Source organism: Berghia stephanieae, chromosome 13, assembly GCF_034508935.2.
Source record: "Berghia stephanieae isolate SIO BIC M18660-M18661 chromosome 13, UCSD_Bste_1.3, whole genome shotgun sequence".
In the NCBI taxonomy this organism is placed as follows: domain Eukaryota; kingdom Metazoa; phylum Mollusca; class Gastropoda; order Nudibranchia; family Aeolidiidae; genus Berghia; species Berghia stephanieae.
This window is the reverse complement of record NC_088372.1, coordinates 38,785,716-38,797,857: the sequence shown is the minus strand read 5'-3', so window position 1 is coordinate 38,797,857 and position 12,142 is coordinate 38,785,716. Positions and strand designations below refer to the sequence as shown.

Genomic DNA, 12,142 nt, shown 5'->3' with positions numbered 1-12,142 from the left:
ATTTCAATTCCTCTAATAAAAGAATTTAAAATCATTTCATCAGCAACAACCGCTTCAAGGTAATCAATTAATAGTTCGGTGTTTGTTTTTAAATTTATATTTATCTTTTTTTCAATATTATCCATATTGTAAGTTTATATATAATATATATAATTATCCACAATTAATAATAAATTAACTACTTTTCCACATACTTTTCCACAATAAAACTATAAAATTAAATCTAAAGATAATGATCAAAAAATAATGTTTTAAGTAAAAAAACATTAAATCAAGTAAATATTTTCTTTTAATGACATAAATGTAGACCCCTTATTTTTTTAATATTTTTGGTAAAAATTTAATTCCTAAAAATGATGTAAGTGCTCCTACAAAAGCTGTTCCTATAGCTATTGCTGCTATCGCTCCACCTCCAAGTGAAGATTTAGGTTTTTTAGAGTCGGCAGATGATGATGATTTTTCAGTTGATGATGATTTTTCAGATGATGATGATTTTTCAGATGATGATGATTTTTCAGATGATGATGATTTTTCAGATGATGATGATTTTTCAGATGATGATGATTTTTCAGATGATGATGATTTTTCAGTTGATGATGATTTTTTATAGCCATTTAAACTAAATATAGTACTTTTGATTATAGAACTATTTTTTCATAATTTTGCTTTAATAGTTAATTGTCCCTTTTTATCATTATAAGTATTGACTTTATAAACTACTTTAATATTATCTTTTTTAAATGACTCTGGTTCTATAAAACCTATTTTCTTAGGATTGATTTCATTTACTAATTTAGAGGGAAGAATTTGACTTTGAAGATTATTTTTTGTTCCATCTAACTTCTCTAATTCGATTCTAGCTTTTAAAACATCATCATTTTCTTTTTCATTAGATAATTTGAATAATCCATCTTTGTAAGTTCCTAAATAAATTGAACCATCCTTTGTTTGATACATAAAGCCCATAAAAACATTTAAATCACTTACATGAGTTAAATTACCATTAGTGTCTAATTTTTTAAGGCCTTGGTTGTTTGTCCCTACATAAATAGTTCCATCCTCTGTTTGATACATAAAACCACCGTATACATTTATTTTGTTAACCAAAACTAAGCGATCTTCAGAACTGTTTAGTTTAAAAATCCCCCCATTTTTTGTTCCGATATAAATTGTTCCGTCTTGTGTTTCATAAATAAAGCCACCAGGAAGCTCATGACATTGCCATCCATAACGGACCAAACACAAAACTGTGTGTATCATGAACGTTTATAGTCGGGTTAATACAGTTCAGTGAGCATTACTCATAAACGCGGATGGCAAAAAAACATCAACAAAGACCCGAGTGACGTCATCTTCGAACTATCTATAGATAGTATGCGCTTGGCTAAGAAGCTCATAACATTGCCATCGGAAGTATAACGGACCAACACACAAAACTGTGTGTATCCATGAACTTTTTATAGTCAGGTTAATTACAGTTCAGTGAGCATTTCTCAAAAACGCGGATGGCAAAAAACAATAACAAAGACCTGAGTGACGTCATCTTCAAACTATCAATAGACTATCAATACACATCCCCAAAGTGATATTACGATGCAAGAAGCTGTGGACTGTAAAAAGTAATAAACAAACATGAATATAACAGCTTTAAAAAAGAACAAAGTACCAAGCACGGGACGTTTCGGCCTCAAAAACCCTTGTTGAGCTAACAAAAAAAAAATAAAAAATTGAGCTCTATAGCGCAATATCCACTAAATGTGCTCAAAGCTCTTTACTAGGGGTCCCTGGTCAACAGCAACATTTAACATGTAGGACGGGACACGACGCCTGTTAGGCGAGATTACAATTCTTTGGACAAAGACAACGCTATTAACGGCCAGGTACTCATTTACACCTGAGTACGGTGAGAGAATGTGAGTAAAGAGCCTTTCTAAGACTCAACTATGCGCCGAGTGCGAGGCTCGAACCCAGGACCTTCCGATCCGAAAGCGAGTGTCATACCAGTAGACCGCATAGCCGCACAACAACAGCAACAATAAAAGATAATCCAGCTTGATTGAGTAATTGGTTGTGAATTTTGATGGTTTTGGGTGCATGGCCAGAGTAGATATGCTTCGATTCGCCATTTGTATTTTTCTACACCTGCTTGAATGACAATTTGACTTTGACCTTGACCCAAGAAAGATAAACTTTTAAATAATATTAATGCGCACTAAAATGTTGTTTTTTTTAATGAACAATCAGCTGTCTTTTCATAGATAGTTAGTTTATTTAAGCCAATAAATTAAGCGTAAATATTCTGCAATCGTTGAATGAATATATTATACCACGGGTACAAAGCATTATTCAACGATTACGCATTTACTATGAAAAGACTGGGTTTTCCAAAATAAGGGGTGGAAATAATAGCTTTTGACCAGTTTTGAATATAGGGAATGAGATAAGCGGAAGAGTAGCGTCCTTTGATTGGACGTCACTTACAGAGAGAACGTCAATTTGGTTTTGAAGTGTCTCAAGCCGCTTTCACCGGAAGCGAGGACCAGAAACGCATGCGCACAACCAACATGACGTTCTCTCTCTAATAACTTTTCGCCGGTGACGTCACAGACTTGGGTGACGTCTAATCAAGGGACGCTACTCTTCTGCTAATCTCATTCCCTATTTCGTAACCTTGGGGATTGTCCCCGAAGGTCCGGGCTCGTCCCTCGTCCGAAAATCCAATAAAAGGTCAAGACCTGTATATTATTCTTTTATTTCTTTGTATTTATTAAACTAGTTTTGTTTTTGTTTTGTTTTTTGTTATCGCATGTTTGTATTGTTATTTGGCACGATAAAATAACTCGTGTAATAAATACAAACAAATAAAAAAATCGTATATTATACAAAACATTTATATCATTTTTGTATGTGTCAATATTAATTTTATAGACGCACGTTTACTATTAATTGTATTCCTATTTTATCTACTATACATTGCTTTATGATATTGATGTGTAAGCACATTTAATAACACGTATTTATACTTTCTTGTAAAAGCGTTCCAAAGTTTGACGTCATGTCCGGCTTGCAACCAATTGGTTGGTTCCTTGCAAAGAAAGTAGGGCCAAAGTTGGGAACGGCACCGATTGTTCATTTTTTATTCATACACGCATTATGCTTCACATTTAAACCAAAATACGGTTCAATTATTCAAAGGGATTGAACTCACGACTTTGGAACCCTATTTACGTTGTTACAACCATTTTCCATGAGTGAATAATGTTTATTTAGTTTTATCTAACCAAGATTATCCAAGATTATTAGTTTTATTTATATACTTATTTATTTATTCTATTTATTTAGTATATTTATTAACATGAGTATTGACAGACTACCTAAAAATAGATTTTGAACATCTACATATTATTTTAAACCAGGAGAGCTGGCGATTGAAAAAAATGAGAACGTCGGTTGTGTTGCATTTGTGAGTCATGACAAGGAGATCCAGAAAATAAGCCCCACCCCGAGGTTTGTGGAGTACAGATTGGTTTCTGTTGTCAGTACGACGAACTAAAGACAGGTAGGACTTGACTGTAGCTTCGTTAACTAAAAGACCCGATACTAACCCATAAGAAAATCATCATAAGGAAGACTAAGATTACGCTAAAATGGGGAATTTTGTGTTGCAACGGAGCCATCGTTATGTTATAGCCTGATACTGAAACCCAAAAGGACTGGCATTTTGTCGTCATTATTTGGTCAAAATCACCGTAGCCATCGTTATGTTATAGCCTGATACTGAAATCCAAAAGGACTGGCAGTTTGACGTCATTATTTGGTCAGAAACACCGTAGCCATCGTTATGTTATAGCCTGATACTGAAATCCAAAAGGACTGGCATTTTGACGTCATTATTTGGTTTTTGTCGTAGCCATCGTTATGTTATAGCTGATAACGAAATCCAAAAGGACTGGCAGTTTGACGTCATTATTTGGTCAGAATCACCGTAGCCATCGTTATGTTATGCTGATACTGAAATCCAAAAGGACTGGCAGTTTGACGTCATTATTTGGTCAGAATCACCGTAGCCATCGTTATGTTATAGCCTGATACCGAAATCCAAAAGGACTGGCAGTTTGACGTCATTATTTGGTCAGAATCACCGTAGCCATCGTTATGTTATAGCCTGATACTGAAACCCAAAAGGACTGGCATTTTGTCGTCATTATTTGGTCAGAATCACCGTAGCCATCGTTATGTTATAGCCTGATACTGAAAATCCAAAAGGACTGGCATTTTGACGTCATTATTTGGTCAGAATCACCGTAGCCATCGTTATGTTATAGCCTGATACTGAAATCCAAAAGGACCGGCAGTTTGACGTCATTATTTGGTCAGAATCACCGTAGCCATCGTTATGTTATAGCCTGATACTGAAATCCAAAAGGACTGGCAGGTTTGACGTCATTATTTGGTCAGAATCACCGTAGCCATCGTTATGTTATAGCCTGATACTGAAATCCAAAAGGACTGGCAGTTTGACGTCATTATTTGGTCAGAATCACCGTAGCCATCGTTATGTTATAGCCTGATACTGAAACCCAAAAGGACTGGCATTTTGACGTCATTATTTGGTCAGAATCACCGTAGCCATCGTTATGTTATAGCCTGATACTGAAACCCAAAAGGACTGGCATTTTGACGTCATTATTTGGTCAGAATCACCGTAGCCATCGTTATGTTATAGCCTGATACTGAAATCCAAAAGGACTGGCAGTTTGACGTCATTATTTGGTTTTTGCACCGCCTAGTGAGTTGTCATAAGTAGAGCTCATGGAAACGTGTGGTCCCATTGGTTGAACTATTGAATACAACTCACGATTTGTTTTCTTTTGTGGCAAAAGATTGGCATTATGACGTCATTTGTTGGTCAATATCAGGCCATAACTTTACGAAGGCCACGGTTGCAATCAGTAACTCAACCAATCGAATCATTCGTTTCCTGATTCCTTGAGCACTTCTAACAACATCTCATTTTTCACTTTTGTTTGGTGAGCATCATCTTCTTTTGAGACGTAATTTTTTTGGTCAATTCAGGCCTTTAATTTAGGAAGACCACGGGTTACCCCATTGTATAGATAGAATGCGCTTGGCATAGGAGTTCACAACATTGCCATCCGGAAGTATAACGGACCAACACACAAACTCTGTGTAACCATGAACTTTTATAGTCTCGTTAATACAGTTTAGTGAGAACAACTCACAAACGCGGATGGCAAAAACAATAACAAAGGCCTGAGTGACGTCATCTTCGAACTATCTATTCAGGGTTGGATATTGTTATTCTATTTTTTTAAAGTGAGTATTTATATAGATAGTATGCAGATGACGTCCCTCAGGCCTTTGTTATTGTTTTTGCCATCCGCGTTTGTGAGTTGTTCTCACTAAACTGTATTAACCAGACTATAAAAGTTCATGGTTACACAGAGTTTGTGTGTTGGTCCATTATACTTCCAGATGGCAATGTTGTGAACTCCTTGGCCAAGCGCATTCTATCTTTAAGGCACTATCCACTAAAAATGCTCATAGCGCTTTACAGAGGGTCCCAAGCACACAGCAACACTAAATATTTAAGATGAGACATGACGCCTTAAAAAAAAATAACCTTAAAGACGAGCTTTTATTTGGCGCAATATACACCATACGTGCTCAAAGAGCTTTGCAATGGTTCCATAGCCAACAGCAAATTTAACATGTAAGACAAGACATGACGCATGTTAGGAGATAACAAATTTCTTCTGACACAGACAACGCTGTTACTGGCTATGTTCTATTTTACACTTGAGTACGGTGAGAGAATGTGAGTAAAGAGAATTTGCCAAGGATTCAACTATGAGCCGCTCAGAGCGGGACCCGAACCCAGGACCTTCCGATCTGAAAGCGAATACTATACAGCTAGACCACATAGCGCACAAAAAACTTGAGCTTTTCTATAGACACAGTAGACTTGTTCAAAGCGTTTTTATAAAGAGTCCTAGTCAACAAGAGCATAAGACAAGACGCCTGTTGGGCGAAATTACAAATGGTGTTTTTTCGACAGAGACAACGCTTTTAACGGCCAGGTACTGATTTACACATGATTACGATGAGAGAATGTGAGTAAAGAGCCTTTTCCAATGACTCAACTATGCGAACTCAGAACCTTCCGATCCGGAGGCGAGTGTCATACCACTCGACCGACCACATAGCAGCACTCTAAGCTATCGTCGTCTCTAAAGATCTCTGAGAGCGATGCGAGTGGGGCTTTATTGAATACAGTGCTGCTAGAACGTGGACTGAAAAGGGATTGATCTACAACAATAAACAAAACAGATGTGGAAATTAAAGAACGAAATACTATAGATAGAATGCGCTTGGCCAAGGAGTTCACAACATTGCCATCCGGAAGTATAACAGACCAACACACAAACTCGGTGTAACCATGAAATTTTATAGTCTGGTGAATACAGTTTAGTGAGAACAACTCACAAACGCGGATGGCAAAAACAATAACAAAGGCCTGAGTGACGTCATCTGCATACTATCTATATAAACTGTCTAGATTTAAAGTTATATTCAACAGTTTTACTGTATTAGTTATTGACTGTGGAAGGGTTTTGAACCCAAAGCATTCCTTGTTTTGTATCTCGTTATTTTTTTTTATTATGTTCATTTTTGTACAATAATAATAATAATAATAATAATAATAATAATAATAATAATAATAATAATAATAATAATAATAATAATAATAATAATAATAATAATAATAATAATAATAATAATAATAATGCACAAATATTGATGCTTTGCGCTCAGCCTCAGAGTCACAACATTCGCCAGCCGGAAATAATGTACGAACACACAAAATTATGTGTAACCTTAAGCGTTTGTAATCTGATTAATACAATTTAGTGAGAACTACTCATAGAAATTGCTGGCTAAAAACAATAACAAAGATCTGAGTGGCGTCAACTTTGGTGCGGCTATGTGGTCTAGTGGTATGACACTCTTTTTTGGATCGGAAAGTCATGGGTTCGAGCCTCGCTCGGCGCCTAGTTGATTCCTTGGAAAAAGGCTCACATTCTCTCACCGTACTCAATTGTAAAATAAGTACCTGGCCGTTAACAGCGTTGTCTCTGTCGGAAATGTCGCCTAACAGGCGTCACTTCTCGTTCTCCGTGTTACGTGTTATGCTGTTGGTTCAGGGACCCTTTGTAAAGCGCTTTGAGTACGTTTAGTGGGTATAAAGAAGCCAGGGAGCAGGCACTGATGTAAGAGTCGAGGTGGGCTGATGTTTTGGGATGTTTTGTTTTTGTTTTTGTTTTTAATTTTTGTTGGGAAAGGGGGGCGGGGGGGGGGGGGGGGGTTGTATTGTCTTTCTTGCTTTGTTGGCACCTTTCATACAAACTTGTTCAGGTTTTTAAAAAATCTTAGTGGATATTGCGCTATATAATAGAAGATCAAACAGTTCTATTTATAGATGAGTGCCAATCCATTATAATGAAAAAGCCCATGAAATGTCAAGCCACGTAACTGTAATGTATTCTGACAACCTTTGTTGTTTAACCATCACCAACTCACAGTACAGATTTATGAGTTTCCATTGTACACAAAAGATTCCATTGTTGTGCTCCGTGTTTTAGTTTTAACATCAAATAGATACTGGTCTTGCCTCATTAATTCTACTTCGTAAATTTGTATTGCTTTGTCTTTGTTATGCACGAATATAAAATCAATTCGAATTAATCAAGTATCGCTGTGGAAATAAACAGAAATGATGTTTTTTTTTTTCAAATATGGGATGCAATCGACGTGTGTTTATTTGCAGGTCTGATAAACCAAATTATTATGGGCTCATTGTTGTAATGGAAAAACTCTCATGTCAACGGAAAATATTGCCCATTACAACAGTATTAAATTAGGCCCATAAATTAGTCCAGTTGTATGACCTGCTAATTTATGCACGTGAAATACAATGGAAGTTCGGTTATAAGACCTGCAAATATGTACACGTCGGTCTATATGAACCGAACGCAGATTATGAGCTTGATTTGACGTTATTATGGACAATTATTTGCGGTGATTTGAGAGTATTTTCATTTCAACAATGACTACATATCAATTTGAGTTATCAGACCTGTATTTAAGTCTATACGTCGACGTGCACATCAATACATAGGATATATATCAATTACATCTTTTGAATTGCTGCTTTTTCAAAATAAACATTTTTTGAATGTCAAGATGACGTCGGACTTCATACGGAAATGCTTCCACCTATTAAAAACTTCTTTTGATAAAGATGTGGAGAAGTGTCATAAAAACAATGTGGTCTTTATTTAAACGTCTCCGACCATTTATTTTGTGACATATCCAACTCGTTAATTATTTCAAACATGTTGATATGACCTCATACTGAAGCAAAGTTATTATAAGAAATTTATCTCTCCTCATAAAATTACCAGAGTTGCCAATTTGGCGTTTTTTCATTAAAAGATATTCGATTGTCAAATAATTTTTAAAAATAATTTAACCGGCAACTCCTCGTCACTTGGAATCTAACAGCGCCTATGAGCAGGTTTGATTTTATGGGCTTGATCTAACAGCGTTGTAATGGATAATATTTTACGTTGGTTTGAGAGTATTTCTATTAAAACAACGAGCCCGTAGCAACTCGGGTTATCAGACCTGCAAACAAGTACAAGTTGTTTGGAATGGAATTAGCTTGCAGTTTCTAACAAAACACAATACAATACAATATTACAATACTATACTGCCGTTTTGTTAAAGAACACAGTATGTGCTTTTTGGTTAACATTGCATATACTGTGTTTTTAAAAACAACGGCAGTAGACTACTAAATTACTAGGTCAATAGTTTGGCCTTTCGTCCCTAACCCTAACCCTAACCCTAACCCTTACCCTAACCCTAACCCTAACCCTAACCCTAATCCTAACCCTTACCCTAACCCTAACCCTAACCCTAACCCTAACCCTAACCCTTGTCACAGTGATGAATGACTGATGTGTACATTGGCATCATATGACGTACAGGATAACAATTTTCACATTGCCATACATACATTATTCATCAAATTCAAACCAAGGGTAATCGAATTCCTTCTCAACACAGTTCTTATAGACGTCGGCATTCATCGCAGTTCTTGAACAGACTTGGAGAGTGTCCGAAATTTGTGTCAGTGCATGGCATAATCAATCGGAAGATGAAACATTTTTGATTTGCATATTTTTATCATTTTCAAAAAGAATATTTCCCCAGACCATTTTAATCTTTATTTTAAGTAAATCGGGTGATTTTTCATGCAGTTATGGTCAGGTGTATGGGAACGGTATCCAAGAACTTTTCTCAAATTTCATACTTTTTCAACTTGACTAGCTGTAAAAATATTTAGAAGTGAAATTAAGCTTTGATATTTCCCTGAAGCTGTACATAAAGGGTTGATTTAATCATTTATGACAAGAACTCATTTTGGATAAAAAACTTCGCGATATCTCAGTTCAAACCTTTTCACAGTCCGACTTAATATGCCATTCACTGTAACATATACATATACTGTTCTGAAAATTAAAGAGGGAGTACGCATTGATGTTAGACACCACTCTTTAAAACGATTTTGAAAACCCCACCACTTGCTGACGTCAAACTGCATATTTGAAGAACTTATTAGAATCCCAGTTAACTTTTTGTTCGATCTTACAAATTTGAATTAAATTACCTCTAAGTCTACACTAAACTTATCTTTTGTGATTACCTTATTTTATTTCCCGAAGGAAATGAACTTCAACAGATTATTATCAATGGGAAAAGTTATTACGTGGACTTAAAACAGGATGAAGCAGTCCCGTGAGTATTCGTAACAGTAGTAGTAGTAGTAGTAGTAGTAGTAGTAGTAGTAGTAGTAGTAGCAGCAGCAGCAGTGGTAGTAGTAGTGGTAGTAGTAGTAGTAGTAGTAGTAGTAGTAGTAGTAGTAGTAGTAGCAGCAGCAGCAGTAGCAGTAGTAGCAGCAGCAGCAGTGGTAGTAGTAGTGGTAGTAGTAGTAGTAGTAGTAGTAGTAGTAGTAGTAGTAGTAGCAGCAGCAGTGGTAGTAGTAGTGGTAGTAGTAGTAGTAGTAGTAGTAGTAGTAGTAGTAGTAGTAGTAGTAGTAGTAGTAGTAGTAGTAGTAGTAGTAGTAGTAGTAGCAGCAGCAGCAGTAGCAGTAGTAGCAGCAGCAGCAGTGGTAGTAGTAGTGGTAGTAGTAGTAGTAGTAGTAGTAGTAGTAGTAGTAGTAGTAGTAGCAGTAGCAGCAGCCTCAGCAGTAGTGGTAGTGGTAGCAGTAGTAGTACAAGTATTAATATGGTAAAATGATAGTACGCTAACAGCGTTGTCTGTCAGAAAAAAAAAAGTACTATCACCAAACAGGCGTCATGTCTCGTCCCACGTGTTAAGTGTTGCCGGTGTCTAGGGACCCCTAGTGAAGTGCTTTGAGTTTGGGCACGTTCAGTAGATTTTGCGCTATTTAAAAAATATTTATATCTATCTTCCTTAGGACCGTGATCGAACGTTGCAGACAATTTGGTCTCCGGGAATTGGTTATCCAGACACAAGTGGAATTCAACGAGTTGAAAAAATGGTTCGAACAGCACTCCATTCTGTTTTGGGAATTCTGTGCAAGGCTAAACGTTATTGCAAAATGTAAGTAGCCCATTTGGGACTCATCGGGAGGTCCCATGTGTGATGGTTGTTTTTTTGTTGTTTTTTTCTCCAAGATTGGGGTCATTGAAATTGGTGTAAATTTGAAGGACGAGTTTTCTGGCAATTTTTTTGTGTGTTTTCCCGAGTACGGCAGTTAGCTGGTTAAAGACCTGATAGGTCTCAGATAGATCTATAAAAATGAGTTAACACACTCAAGAAATATTTTGGACGCCTTAGAATCAACAAAGAAAGTTTAGAAAAAAAAAAGAAAGAAAATGATAAAAATGAATTTAAAAAGTAGTCCTCCATATCCATTTGGTCCATGAACCCCGAGGAGTTTATACCAGTTTATATACATGAATATAACTATAGCCTTTACGTACTATCTTTTGGATAGGATGAAAATCTATCGCAAAGTACTTTTCGCCAGATCAAACAGACCCAGCTACCAAACCACTGCTGGGTGGGTAGGGGGTTCAAAGAAAAATCTTGACTTCAACTGAGATTGAACGCTATCCCTTTAGAGCGTGGGAAGCGAGCGCTCTAGCAATTGAGTTATCAGATCCCACTCACCTAAAATAATAAAAATATATATCTATAAACGCTAATGATATTGTTTTATAAGGCAAACATGTTTTTGTTGCTTTGGGTGCTTTGTTTTGTTTGTTTTGTTGTTTTGTTTTTGTTTTTTTGTTTTTTTTTTTTTGTTTTTTTTTTTGTCTTTAAGTCACTTGATAAATTTAAATGACAAAAAAAAAAGGTAAAAGTTTAAATTTGTCATGTGGGAGCTGCCAGAAGTCTGGGATCGTGAGAATACCCCACGCACCCCACCACGCTAACACTTTATTCACACTCCAGCCACGAAAGAGTACAGATACTACAACGTATACTCCATTTTACTCAATTTGTTTTCTACGGTTCTTTGTTTATTGTTGTGCTGACGAAGGGTTTGTGCCCGAAACGTCTGTTGTCTGTACCGTTCGCATCCGAATCCTTTCCATTTTGGCCTTTTCGTTTGTAAAACAAATGCAGTATTCTGGGAATGGTGAAAATGCTACTTAGCAAGTTATGGAAGATGACTCCTCGGACACACCTGTACTACACTTTCATGTAAGCAACACATGTGTACTTAAAGAGACCAATAAGTTTTACAAAGGGATCTCTGAAGGGACCCTTACTCTTGAAAATGCGGAAATCAAGCAAAATTGGAAATGTTAGTTGTGGAGCATAATGATGAAAACGGTAGGGGCTGCCTGAAGCCGGTGGTCGTAAAATACTAACGAAAGAGTGAAAATGGAGAGGCTTCGTATGGGAACAAAACAGACAATGGACGTTTCGGGTAGAAAAAATGGAGAGGCTTAGTATGGGAACAAAACAGACAATGGACGTTTCGGGTTCTACCCGAAACGTCCATTGTCTGTTTTGTTCC

General features: G+C 36.5%; 2 protein-coding genes across 3 annotated transcripts in view; both read left to right on the top strand.

Moving 5' to 3' along the window:
• Positions 1-12,142, top strand: part of LOC144959054 (uncharacterized) — a 136,088-nt gene that overhangs the window by 45,241 nt on the left and 78,705 nt on the right. The window lies entirely within an intron of this gene.
• LOC144958941 (mannose-1-phosphate guanyltransferase alpha-B-like) overlaps positions 1-12,142 on the top strand; it is a 43,217-nt gene that overhangs the window by 3,755 nt on the left and 27,320 nt on the right. Inside the window, exons 5-8 of the mRNA XM_078891238.1 lie at positions 44-59; positions 3,417-3,539; positions 9,813-9,885; positions 10,568-10,713. Of these exons, the coding sequence (XP_078747364.1) occupies positions 44-59; positions 3,417-3,539; positions 9,813-9,885; positions 10,568-10,713 (358 nt within the window). The remainder of the gene's footprint in view (positions 1-43; positions 60-3,416; positions 3,540-9,812; positions 9,886-10,567; positions 10,714-12,142) is intronic.